Source organism: Melospiza georgiana, chromosome 2 (genome assembly GCF_028018845.1).
Source record: "Melospiza georgiana isolate bMelGeo1 chromosome 2, bMelGeo1.pri, whole genome shotgun sequence".
Lineage (NCBI taxonomy): Eukaryota > Metazoa > Chordata > Aves > Passeriformes > Passerellidae > Melospiza > Melospiza georgiana.
This window is the reverse complement of record NC_080431.1, coordinates 120,509,711-120,523,329: the sequence shown is the minus strand read 5'-3', so window position 1 is coordinate 120,523,329 and position 13,619 is coordinate 120,509,711. Positions and strand designations below refer to the sequence as shown.

The 13,619-nt window shown below is 56.3% G+C and overlaps 2 protein-coding genes across 2 annotated transcripts; both read right to left on the bottom strand.

The window, feature by feature from the left end:
- Nucleotides 1-191: 191 nt before the first annotated feature.
- Nucleotides 192-1,142, bottom strand: LOC131080297 (olfactory receptor 51E2-like). Its single transcript, XM_058018489.1, has one exon. The coding sequence runs from the start codon at nt 1,140-1,142 to the stop codon at nt 192-194; it is 951 nt and encodes a 316-aa protein (XP_057874472.1).
- A 4,526-nt stretch (nt 1,143-5,668) lies between these two features.
- On the bottom strand, nt 5,669-11,900 carry LOC131080230 (olfactory receptor 51G2-like). The gene is made up of 2 exons (XM_058018378.1): nt 11,816-11,900; nt 5,669-6,671 (listed from the first exon to the last, which is right to left on the bottom strand). Exon 2 carries the CDS (start codon nt 6,641-6,643, stop codon nt 5,669-5,671), a length of 975 nt encoding a protein of 324 aa, XP_057874361.1. The 5' UTR covers nt 6,644-6,671; nt 11,816-11,900.
- Between the last annotated feature and the right edge of the window lie 1,719 nt (nt 11,901-13,619).

The following is a 13,619-nucleotide window of genomic DNA, read 5'->3' as shown; positions in this document are numbered from 1 at the left end:
AGATTGGGGTTGGATTTAGATCACTGCAGTCATTTCCCTCTGAGTTTGGTGAGGGCCAACACTCTTGGGAGGAGTTTACAAGCCTGGTGGCCACCCCTCAGAGCACACGGAGAGGATGGTCCGGCACCAAAGGCTCTGATGTAAAACCAGGTGAGCCAGGGTGAGGGTATGGGGCAACGGCCAGGCTCGGGTCACCGGGGAGCTCTGTCAGTGACACGGATCAAGCTCAGGATCGTCCTCTGGATCTGCTTGCTCCTCACCCCGTAGATGATGGGGTTGAGCACAGCGGGCACCAGGATGTAGACGTTGCCCATGATGATGTGGACCAGCGGCGCCAGGTCCTTGCCGAACCTGTGCACCACGGAGAGCCCGATCAGGGGCACGTAGAAGGCCAGCACCACGCAGATGTGGGCGACGCAGGTGCCGAACACCTTGAGCCGCTCCCTCCAGGCCGCCAGGCGCAGCACGGCCCTGAGGATGAGCAGGTAGGAGAGGCAGATGAGCACGGCGTCCAGCCCCATGACCAGCAGGATGGCGGTGAGCCCGTACACCACGCTGGGGGTGGTGTTGGCGCAGGCCAGGTTCATCACGTCCTGGTGCAGGCAGAAGGAGTGGGACAGGCGGCGGGGCCCGCAGAAGGGCAGCGGCAGCAGCAGCAGGGGCAGCGGCAGGAAGAAGAGCACGCCGCGCGCCAGGGCCAGCAGCCCCACCCTGGCCGTGGCGCAGCCGTCGAGCACGGCGGCGTGGCGCAGCGGGTGGCAGATGGCCACGTAGCGGTCGGCCGCCATGGCCAGCAGCACGGTGGACTCGGCGGCCGAGAGCGCGTGGATGAGGAACATCTGCGTGAGGCAGGCGCCGAAGCCGATGCGGCGGCTGCCCAGCCAGTAGAGGCAGAGGGTGCGCGGCACGGTGGCCGAGGCCAGCGCCAGGTCGATGGCGGCCAGCATGCACAGGAAGAGGTACATGGGCGCGTGCAGGCCCGGCTCGGCGCGCACGGCCAGCAGCACGGCGCCGTTGGCCAGCACGGCCAGCGCGTAGGCCGCGCACAGCACCGCGGGCAGCCAGGAGTGCGCTCCCTCCAGCCCCGGCGGGCCGGCCAGCAGGAAGGACGGGCTGAGCTCAGAGCTGTTGGAGAAGGGCATGGCCCCCAGGGACGCTCATGCCAGGCCCGGCGCCTCCTGCTGCGAGGGAAACACAAAGGGGACGGTTTACGAGCCCTTTCCCATGGCTCGCGATCCCACAGGGCCATTCCGGGGATGCTCAGAGCTGCCACGCTCATGGAGCAGCTCCTCTCCAGGCTTTTTACCCCGTTATGGCTCTGTGCAGCAACATATGCGCTGACAAAATGCTGACATTTGAGTTCAGGAATTGCCTGAATTCTCTAAAAGGCAGAACACCGTAAAATCAACCTTTTCAATTATAAACCCATCAGCTGAACTGGTTTGCTTTTCTTTTTAAAGGACAAAATTAAAAATTATAACAAAAAAACCCGCAGATTTTCAGTGCTTTCTGTAATACTTCAGTGCTGCCTGATTTTTTCCATATGTTCTGTGGTGGCCTGTCAGAAATGTGCTCAGTGAGGCTGGAGCTGGCAGTGCTGCCTCCCACGACCCAGCCCTCCCCAGAACAGCTCACAGGCACAGGAAGACAGGGATCTTTCAAATGTTTTTGCACATACAAATCGGATTTTCATCCTATGAAAAACATGTATGGAAAAACCAGAATATCTGGAGAATAAAATAATCAGATTATTTACCTTATTCTGTATTTGTAGGTTTTCCAGGAGTGCTGTGATCCAAAGATGATGGCCTGAAGATACAGAAAAAGCTTTGCTTTAGGTACCTTTCTATTTTCAGGCAGCAAGCCAGTACCTGGAATGAGCCCACCATCCCTCCTGCCCTGGATGAGCAGCACAAGGTCAAGTTCAACCTGAGCTTCCTGGTTATTCCTTTGTGCCCAATCTGTGCAAATCAACCATGCAAAGTGGCTTTATGGCAAGCCCTGCAGGTTATTAATGGAGTAATTCTATAAGTAATGTTGGGTTGTGAAACATGGGGTTTTTACTGCACATCTGTGCTGAAGAACTGAAATAGCATCAGGCTTTATTCTCCCGGTGTGGGGCTTTTCCATCTCAGATGTATAACAAGGAGCACTCACATTGTAGCTTTTTATACCCGATTTACGCTGAGTGTGGGAGGACTGCTGCTGTCACTGTGCCCAAAATCTATTCCAGGGATGGTGCTGTCAGCCAAGCACTTGGATTTAGACACAAACAGAATGAACACGGAGCCTCAGAAATCACCAGCAGGTACTGAGGCACCTCAGCTGCCAGCCCTGGTGGAATTACCTGAGTCCCACTGGAAAATCCTGCCCTCCTGATCATTTCCCTGAGGGAGTGGGGCTGTGGGACAGGCACTGAAACAACCCCCGGTGCTGCAGCTCGTCTCTAATTCTCTGGCACTGATAAATGAGTCAGGTTTTCATGAGTGGCTCAGGATTTGGGATTGCTGGTGGGCAGAGCAGGTGCTGTGAGGGCCTGGGATTCTGCAGACATGGAGGCTGCATCCATGCCTTTGAAACACCAGGAAATGCAGATTTATTTTCCTAGGGAGATCCAAGCAGCACCCCCAGCAGTAACCCACAGAATCACTGAGGCTGGAAATCCAGGGTCATTGAGTCACACCTTTGGCCAATCCCCACCTCATTGAAGAACCATGGAATGGTTTGGGTTGGGAGGAACCTTAAAATTCATCCTATTCCTCCTCCTGCCATGGCAGGGACACCTTCCATGGCTCCCAGCCCCAGTGTCCAGCCTGGCCTTGGGCACTGCCAGGGATGCAGGGGCAGCCCCAGCTGCTCTGGGCACCCTGTGCCAGGGCCTGCCCACCCTGCCAGGGAACAATTCCTCATTGCCAGGATCCCACCCAGCCCTGCCCTCTGGCACTGGCAGCCATTCCCTGGGTGCTGTCCCTGCAGGCCTTGTCCCCAGTCCCTCTGCAGCTCTGCTGGAGCCCTGCAGGCCCTGCCAGGGGCTCTGAGCTCTCCCTGCAGCTTCTCCTCTCCAGGCTGAACCACCCCAGCTCTCCCATCTTTCTTCTCCTTCTTTCTCCTTCTCTGCCTTCTCCCTCTTTCCCTTCCCTTTCCCCTCCAACCTTTCTCTCTCCCTCTTTCATTGCCCCTTCACTCTGCTCTCCAGCTGTGCTGACAGATGTGCTCATAAATGCCCCGCACTTTGCCCTCCAACTCCCCACAAACATTTCCTTACTGTGGCAGAGGCTCCTCAGGGTTTTTGTTTCAGAGCTGTTCTGGAGAACAGTGGCAGCCAGGAAACACAGACATCCAGGGATGAACTCTGGAAGTTTTCAGAATGGGAGCAGACTCAGAATCTTCTCAGAATTCTCAATTTCAGAGTCCCGTGTGAGGATGCTGCACGCCAGGCCTCTCCACAGCAAAGCTCTCCTCTCCTGGTTGTTGTTCTCTTCTGTTCATTTCCCCTGCAAGCTCCAGTTTAGGTCAGAGGTATTTGAGCAGAGCTCTCCCCTTCCCAGGGCCAGTGGGAGCTGCTCCCCAGGCTGAGCTCCTGGTTGTTGGTGTCTCACCCTGGGCAGGGACCCTGGGACACAGTGAGATAATGAGCACAGCACAGAGCAGGCAGTGGCCTGGGAATCCTCCCCTCGGGAATCCTCCCTGCCCTCTTGCTGCTGGTTTATGGAGCTGTTTCCGCATCATTTTTTTCTCTCAGTTTTTTTCTCCACAGCTACTGCACATGTGGAGCAGAACAGAGAGTCTGATCTGGGCTGGTGAAGTGCTCAGTGCCAGGCAAAACCAGGACAGTCCAGGGCTGGGATCCTGTCCTGGTGCCTTTGCAGCTTCATCCCTCCCAGGCAAACACTGACTGTTGCTTCATCTCCACCGTGCTCCAGACTGGCCAAAAGGTGGTTTGAGATAACAGAACCACAGCTCTGCCATTTGGAGAGTGAAATATTTACAGCAGGACGTGGCTCTCAGTGCTCTGGTGTGAGTGACAAGGTGGGGGATCAGTCACAGGTCTGGGAGAGCTTTTCCAACCCTGGTGGTTCTGTGATTCTGTTCTGTGACTTTGGGACACTTTATCCTGTCTGTGGGAGCCAGAAGAACCATGAGGAACCATGAAACCTTTCTGCCTGCCTGGTCAGACCCAGCCTTCTCTGTGGGAGCCAGGAGAACCATGAAGAACCATGGAGAACCATGAGACCTTTCTGCCTGCCTGGCTGACACCCAGCTCCCCTGTGGGAGCCAGGAGAACCATGAGGAACCATGAAACCTCTGCCTGCCTGGTCAGACCCAGCCTTCTCTGTGGGAGCCAGGAGAACCATGAAGAACCATGGAGAACCATGAAACCTTTCTTCCTGCCTGGCTGACACCCAGCTCGTCTGTGGGAGCCAGGAGAACCATGAGGAACCATGGAGAACCATGAAACCTTTCTGCCTGCCTGGTCAGACCCAGCTCCTCTGTGGGAGCCAGGAGAACCATGAGGAACCATGAGGAACCATGAGACCTTTCTGCCTGCCTGGCTGACACCCAGCTCCTCTGTGGGAGCCAGGAGAAGCATGGAGAACCATCAAACCTTTCTGCCTGCCTGGTCAGACCCAGCCTGCAGCAGAGCAAGGACGTGCTGGACATGCTGTCATCTCCCACCTTTGGGTGTCCCTGGGGATCCCCTCCCACCCCTGAGGGGCACAGCCAGCACCAGCAGAGCTCAGGGGGAAGGCAGCAGCACCGTGTGGGCCTGACTGTCAGGATGTTTAGCCATTCCTACCACGTTTTTGAACTCCTCTCTTTTTTTGCAGGAGAGCTTCCAGCCCCAGCAAACCCCCAAGCCCATCCAGAGGCACACCTGGCTCATCCAGTCCCACTCATCTGCAGCACACCCTGAAGATTTCAGGCAGCTCCAACCTCATCTTTCTGCATCATACAGACACAAAAAAGGCTCCCTCAAATCTTATGGCCTTTCACAAGGAATAGATGGATTTTATTGCAGATGCTGCACATACATGACACTCAATGCAGAACAATGAATGGGACATAATTAGACTTGGCATGCTGCTAAGACTCAAAGGCTTCCAAAAGAGATGCACAAGCAGCTGTTTTCTCACTGGGGATGGGCACAGCACTCTGAACACATGGGTGATGGCTGAGCATGTTTTTCAGAGGGGCTGAGAGTGCCCTGGGCCCCCAACAAGGCCTAATGAGCAATGCTCTGTGCAGGAAGGGAGGAAAGCACCATGCCAGGACACAACATGAAAGCTCACAGCTCTGGGCTGGGATACAGCACACCAGTGGATCTGCTGCTCTTTTCTCTGGCAGCAACCTGCATGGATGGAGCCCCAAGAGAGCAGACCAGCATCTCTGGGTGGGAAACCAGGCCAAGAGCTCTGAGCAAGGAACCAGCCCCAGGGGTCTGACAGAGAAACCAGTCCCAGAGAGCTGACAGACAGCCCAGTGCCAGGGATCTGACACACAGACAGACAGACAGCCCAGGGGTCTGACAGACACACAGCCCAGCCCAGGGGTCTGACACACAGCCCAGTGCCAGGGGTCTGACACACAGACAGACAGCCCAGTCCCAGAGCTCTGACACACAGCCCAGTCCATCAGCACCTCCTGGCAGAACCTCTGGAGGAGGAAGCTACCAGTGAGAGCCCCGCTTCTTGCACAGGGCCCTGAGCAGGGCCTCCCGGATGTGGGTGGATTTGATGCTGTAGATGACGGGGTTGAGGGCAGGGGGGATGATGAGGTAGGTGTAGGCCACCAAGGTGTTCACCAGGGGAGGGACGTTCTTCCCGAAGCGGTGGATCATGGACAGCCCGATCATGGGGATGAAGAACACGAGCACAGCACAGATGTGGGACACACAGGTGTTCAGGGCCTTGAGGCACTCCTCCCTGGTGGTGAGGCTGAGCACGGTTCTGATGATGAGGATGTAGGAGAGCACGATGAAGATGAAGTCCGTGCCCACGGTGGACAGGAGGATGATCATGCCGTAGAAGACGTTGACCTTGATGTCGGCGCAGGCCAGGTTCATGATGTCGGGGTGGAAGCAGAAGGAGTGGGACAGCTCGGTGCTGCCGCAGTAGGTCAGCCTCCGGAGCAGGAAGGGGATGGGCAGCAGCGAGAGCACGCCCCTGAGCACGATGGCCAGGCCTATCTTGAGCACGGTGCTCCTGGTGAGGATGGCCGCGTGCCGCAGCGGGTGCGAGATGGCCATGAAGCGGTCGAAGGCCATGGCCAGCAGCACGGAGGACTCGATGAAGGACAGGATGTGGATGAAGTACATCTGCGTGAGGCAGGCGTCGAAGCCGATGCGGCGCGCGCCGAACCAGAAGAGGCCCAGCGTGGTGGGCAGGGTGCACAGGGCCAGCCCCAGGTCCGTGAGGGCCAGCATGCACAGGAAATAGTACATGGGCTCGTGCAGGCTCGGGGTCCTCCTGATGATGAACAGGATCACGCAGTTCCCCAGCAGAGCAGAGAGGTACAGGGCACAGAAGGGGATGGAGATCCAGGGGTGAAGGGCCTCCAGGCCCGGGATGCCCATCATGAGGAAAGCTGAAGGCTGATGGAAGGAGCCATTGAATTCCCAGGGGGTGTGTGAGTCATGCTCCATCCCAGCTCAGCTCTCACATGGCCTAGACCTAAAACAAACCAACGACACAAACCCCACAGTGCTGGACTCTGTGCTGAGCAGAGGAGCTGCACATCCCTCCAGCTGCCCACCAGCATCTGCAGGGATCCCTGAGCTGGCTGGGAACGGTGCCACACACAGCTCCTGTGCACCCATGTAACCCCAAACTGAGGGAAACACACAGCTCCTGTTCACCCATGTAACCCCAAACACACAGCTACACTCCTGTTCACTCATTAAACTCCAAACTGAAGGAAACACACAGCTCCTGTTCACCCATGTAACCCCAAACACACAGCTACACTCCTGCTCACTCATTAAACCCCAAACACACAGCTACACTCCTGTCCACCCATGTAACCTCAAACTGAAAGAAAAGGATGCACAGCTTTTGTTGATAAAGAGGGGGGAAAAAATAAATACTTGAAATGCTTTAAAATGAAAAGGAAACCACTCCACTGTTTCAGAGTCACCCGCAAATTCCAGGGTTTGAGATGCTCTGTGCAGTGAGCAAACGCCTTTTCCATGCTCATCCCAAGCACGACCAAGCTGCTGAGCCAAGGCTGCTTTTTTATGCCAAGTGGATATCAAAAGGTGTGAAAATTGTGAAAGATTAACCCTGACACTTCTTATTTAGGAAATCAACACTGGAAACAAATGCAAAATTTGTTGGCACTGGCCCTGGGTGCCCAGAGCAGCTGTGGCTGCCCCATCCCTGCAAGTGTTCAGTGCCAGCTTGGAGCAGCCTGGGCCTGTGGCAGGGTGGAACAGGATGGTCTGCAATGGCCCTCCCTGCCTGACCCAGCCTGGGATTCCACAATTTCCAGCAGCACAGAGAACCAGCCACTCAGACCCTCCTGCTCTTAGCTCAGGAGATGGTTCCCAGGGCAAGGTGGATTTTCAGGCGTACTCACAGCCAAGCCCTGCTCTTTCCACAGCCTTCCTGCCAGGGGGAGGCGAATAAATGAGCAAAACCCTGCACGCCTGTCAGAACTCAGTGCATCCCTCCGGGTCTCCAGAGTTGCTGGGACCCCTGCCAGGGGGCTCAGAGACCCTGGCACACAGCCCAGAACACCTGTGGGCTTGGTAATGACCCGTGCAGCCAATTACCAGCTTTGTATGAAGACCTGAAAGCCACAGAAGTTTAAGTAGTGTAATAATAAAACTATCACTGGGTGAAAAAGTAGATTTTGGGGTTTTTAGAATAGGGGTTTTGGGGACAAGATGGAGGGACTTGGGCATGTCCAGTCTTTCTTTCTTTCTTCTTTTCTTCTTCTTCTTCTTCTTCTCCTTCTTCTTCTTCTTCCTCCTTCTTCTTCTTCTTCTTCTTCTTCTTCTTCTTCTTCTTCTTCTTCTTCTTCTTCTTCTCCTCTACCTCCATCTTCTGCTGTGATGTTGGCACTTACAGATTGGTTTAGAGTAGAAACTCACTGTTTAATACAGGTGATAGGTATTGGAAAGTAATTGTAAACATGTTACACGTAGTTTTTAGTATGAAAAGATAACACCACCGTGGGGGCAGTCAAGAGTGCCTCTGTCTGTCCTGCTGAGCGAACCTCGGCTGAAGAGGAGAAAAATTTTTATAGATAAGGAACAATAAACAACTCTGAGACCGAGAACTGAAAAGCTCCGACTCATTCTTCAAACGTGTGGGCCCAAACAGAGACTTTGCACGTGTCTCAGGGCTGTGATAAACTGCAACCTTCCGAGACACATCCACAGGCTCTGTGTGGGGCCTGGGACGCCTGTTGGCAACAGGCAAGCCCAAGGCAAAGCCCAAGGCAAAGCACAAGGCAAAGCACAAGGCAAAGCCCAAGATGTTCCAAGTTCAGAGCCCTGGGAGGATCCTGGAAGAGTCTCTGGGGATGAACTGGAGGGGAGGAATGTGGGGGTGTTTCACACAGGGTCCAGAGCAGAGGGGAGGAGGCCTTGGCAGAGATATGGCAGTGCCTGCTCCAGCTCAGCAGTGACACAGGTGGGGTGGAGAACACCCTGGAATGATCCAGGAAAGAGGCGAGTTCAGCCCTGAGAAGGGAAGATTTGTTTGAAGGATCTTCCTCCAAGGAGGCATCAAGGAGCCGGACTGGGATCTTCAGGGATGGGAGGCAGCAGGGGGGAGCTGAAACGAGGGAGATTTAGACTGAATGAAATGAGAAATGTTCCCCCTTCAGGCACTGGAGCAGGCTGCCCAGAGGCTGCACATCTCCATGCACAGGAGTTTCCAGGACCCAGCTGGACACAGCCATGAGATGTCGCAGCCATGAGGCAGATGTTGGGCCAGAGATGCTCAGAATGCTCTCCAACATGAATGATCCCATGAACCTCTGAGCCTTGGCACATCCTGCATGTCCTGTGACAGTGCTGCAGAAGCTGCAGGGTCCCTGAGACCCTCAGTGACACAGTGACCTGCTGGCTGGGTGGGGGAAAGCAGCAAAGGTGCAAGAGGAGCTAATTAATGCCAAAAAATGAGCTAATTAAAGAAAAAAAAATATTTCTGACTTCAGTGCTCCTGCACCTTCCTCAGGATACAACAGTGTGCCTGGATTGTGAGCCAGAGGGTTTGCTGAAACACAGCTCATCGTTGATTACAGACAGTTCTTCCATGACGTATTTATTAGGGTCCTAATACGATTTTCTTCATTAGATTCTCAGCTTGAGAGTCTAATGTGACAATAAATCCTGCAGCTTAGCAAGGACAGACATCTTCCTGCTCCAGGGAAAGGGCAGCACATTACTGATGGGAGCTGGGGAAAATCCCAAACCATCTGGTTTTCTGCAGGCAGGGCAGAGGCACGTGTTGGCATCAGAACCACCCTGCCCTGCAGTGCCAGGTGCTGAAGGGGCAATCTGAGCCCTTCCTCAGCAGAGCCTGGGCAGCACAGGGGGCTTGGGGCAGCTGCTGCATCCATCCCCTGGTGCTCCACAGAGCCTGGAGGTACCGCAGCAAACTGCCCACGGTACCTCTGCTCCTCACTGCTGGCTCAGAGCCCCCCAAAGGCAAGAGCTGCCCCTTTCTGCCAATGCAGCAGCATCTGGAGGGTGGGCAGCCCTGGCACAGGGTGCCCAGAGCAGCTGGGGCTGCCCCTGCATCCCTGGCAGTGCCCAAGGCCAGGTTAGACCCTGGGGCTGGGAGGAACCTGGTCTGGTGGAAGATCTCCTTGTCTCTGCCATGGCAAGGGTGGCATTGGATGGGCTGTGAGGTCTCTTTCTACCCAGAGCATTCCACAGTCCTGTGATCTGAGCACTGAAATAACTCTGCTGACTCCTGCAACTGGGGCCTGGGTTAAAAACCTAAAAAATCTGAGTGTGTGCAGGCCTGTGACCCCGAGCACAGCTTCTGGCAGGCACCCAGAACTCTCAAAGACACTGAGATTCAACAGCTCCTCAGGAAAATGGACATGGAAAAAGAGATTCTTGGAGCACCAAGGAGAGAGGGGACTGCTGAGAGCTCCCTGGGTCTGTAGGAGATGCTTCACTTATAAGAAAACTTTCCCTCAAACCTGACTTTGTCCAACTCCCACCACAGTGCAGAGGTCACTCAGAACTTCAGGATTTATTCACTCTGCTCCCCCCGAGCTACTCTTGTTTGTATTGTGCCCCAACACGCTACAGATTCCACTCACAGATGGTTTTACCCCTCCGTGTCCCATGTGTGTGTCTGTAAGGGATTTGTATAAATACACACACATATATAATGTGTGAAATACATAAACAACCAGGCAGGCTTGTTCCTGTTTCTGTGTATTTCTGAGTGTGCAGGTAACTCACAGCTCAGCTCACAGCAGGCACGTGTCTGTCACAGAATCACAGAGCCACAGAACCAGATTGGAAAAGATGTCCTGGCTGGCAGTGAGGGATGGCCACTGCCCCTTTGCCGTGCAGCCGAGCTCAGGGGAGCAGCCAGCCTCCCATTCCTGGAGGATGCTGAGTTCAGGGTTGGTGCCAGCCCTGGGAGGGGGCTGCTGAGCCATCCACAATCCATCCGCATCCATCTCCTGCCCGATGCTGAGGGGCTCCTGCTCCCCTGGAGCAGCCCAGCCTGCCTGGGAGGAGAGGCCAGGCTCCAGGGCAGAACCCTGATGGAGGACACGGTGTCCCTTCTCATGCCTCTAAAGCCACCTCCTGATTTTTGCCTGTCTCTGACCTTAATGCTCAGCAGTAACACAAATGCTGGTGTTTATGTCAGTGAGGGCAGGAGCAGGGCCCTGGAAGCTGGGGCTGGGGCAGGCTCAGAGCTCTGCTTCTCCCCACAGAGGAGACCTTGCTGTTATCTCAGCAGCATCCCTGCCTGCCCAGGCGCCAGGTGAGGGCTCCGCCAAGGGAGCAGGATCAGGGCTGGAGCTTTGGAAAACCAACAGATCAGCAGGGGGACCCTGGGGACGCAGCTCCCAGAGAGCCCCATTGCCTGGTGACACTGGGGACAGGACAGGGACCATGGCCAGGGACATTGCCACGGCTGAGCTGGCCCCAGGAGTGGGAGAGCAGCTGGATGGCACACCTGGCCGCAGCCCATGGACACCACCATGGCTCCACAGGAGATGGCAGCAGATGGCAACAGCCCCTCCCTCCACGCAACCACCCACTTTGGTGACCACCCGACTGGCACTGGGGACACGGGGACCACCCGACTGGCACTGGGGACATGGGGACCACCAGAGTGGCACTGGGGACATGGGGACCACCCGACTGGCACTGGGGACATGGGGACCAGCAAGTGGCACTGGGGACATGGGGACCACCCAACTGGCACTGGGGACACGGGCACCATCAGAGTGGCACTGGGGACATGGGGACCACCCAACTGGCACTGGGGACATGGGGACCACCCGACTGGCACTGGGGACATGGGCACCACCACAGTGGCACTGGGGACATGGGGACCACTGGTGTCACTGTGCCACCCAAGGGGCTCAGGGAGCAGCCCTGGAGCACAGCTCCCACCCGTGTCACTGTGCCACCCATGTCACTGTCCCACCAAAGGGCTCAGGGGCACAGCTCCCACCCGTGTCACTGTGCCATCAGAGGGGCTCAGGGGCACAGATCCCACCGGTGTCACTGTCCCACCAAAGGGCTCAGGGAGGTGCCAGCCATGGGGCACAGCTCCCACCCATGTCATTGTCCCACCAAAGGGCTCAGGGAGATGTCTGCACTTACCAGAGGTGCTGGGGTCTCTCGGGCTCAGCTGTGTCAAGGAGCAGAGGGAGATCCCATGTCTGTGTCTGTGTCCGTGTCCGTGTCCGTGTCCCTGTCCCTGTCCCTGCTCCTGCCCCTGTCCCTGCTCCTGCCTCTGTCCCTGTCCCTGCTCCTGCCTCTGTCCCTGTCCCTGTCCCTGCTCCTGCCCCTGTCCCTGTCCGTGTCCCTGCTCCTGCCCCTGTCCCTGTCCCTGTCCCTGTCCCTGCTCCTGCCCCTGTCCCTGTCCCTGTCCCTGCTCCTGCCTCTGTCCCTGTCCCTGTCCCTGCTCCTGCCTCTGTCCCTGTCCCTGCCCCTGCTCCTGCCCCTGTCCCTGTCCGTGTCCCTGTCCCTGTCCCTGCTCCTGCCCCTGTCCCTGTCCCTGTCCCTGCTCCTGCCCCTGTCCCTGTCCGTGTCCCTGTCCCCAGGGCAGCCCTTTTAACGCCGCCCCTGCCCACTCAGCAGAGCCCCAGCCGCGCTCCCGTGCGCAAGCAGCGGGAGGAGTGTGTGCAGCAAATGAGCATTTCCATTTATGCTGCTCTCCCAGCAGGCAGGATTTTCTCCTGATAGTTTGCTGGTGACATGTTTATGGCTCCTGGTGATTTATGGCTGCCACTGCTGCAGCCACAGCGCTGGCAATGCACATAATTTTCATTGGGAGGGTAAATCTGTGGTGGAAGTCATAAATTTTGCAAGAGGAGTGCTTGCAGCATCGCTCCCAGGGAATGACAGAGGGGAAGTTCTGGCTGTCTCCCCTTGACCGGTGAGACACCAAATGCTTAATTAAAATCAGAATATATTGCACAATAAAAACAAACTGGATGTCACGAAGGCAAACACAGCCCCAGGTGTCCCCTGGGGTGGCCCAGGAGCCATTTGTGTCAAGATGTCTGGTGGCAATAAGTTTATCTTTGCCCTCTCAGCTGCGGGGTGGAAACTGAATTTAACCACAGTTTCTGTGCCTGAACCAGCCAGGGAGAGCAAATGGGTTTATCTCATGTGAGGTGTCGGTAGAAAATGCAGCCTCTGGCCCTAAATGCCACCTCTGTGCTGGGGCACTGCCCTCCATGGACACCAGGAAATTCACAGAATCCTGGGATCACTGAGACTGGAGAAGTGTCCAAGAGCACTGAGTCCAACCTGTGCCCAAACCCCACCTTGTTCCCAGCCCAGGGCACCGAGTGCCAGGGCCAGGCCTCCCTTGGGCACCTCCAGGGATGGGGTCTTGTAAAGGTTTTCACATGGGAGGGACAGGAGCAGAGGGAGCGGCCTCAGGCTGGGCCAGGGCAGGCTCAGCTGGGACAGCAGCAGCAATTTGCCCATGGAAAGGGAGCTCAGGCCTTGCCAGGGGCTGCCCGGGGAGCTTTGCAGTGCCCATCCCTGCAGGTGTGCCCTGGAGGTGGCACTGAGTGCTCTGGGCTGGGCACAAGGTGGGCACAGCTGGCACTGCATGGGCTGGCAGGGCTGTGCCAGCCCCGGGGATTTGGGATTCTGTGGGATTCCATGACCAAGCCTCCAGCCCTTTTCCCTCCCTCCTCACATCCCTTCCCACACTCCTCCCAGCCCTGACCCCCTGAACTCTGCCCTGCAGGCTCAGTTTATGGGCACTGGCCCAGCCTTAAAGCACAAACACTTCCAGCACCTGCTGTGGTGCCAAGGGAGCTGTGCCCATCCCAGCTGGCTCCTGGGAAAGCTCCTGTTGCTTTCCTAAAGATGGGAAAACAGCCGGAAGCTGCTCACACCCTCCCCACCCTCAGCAGCACCCCTGGGAAAGGGAGCTCAGCAGAAA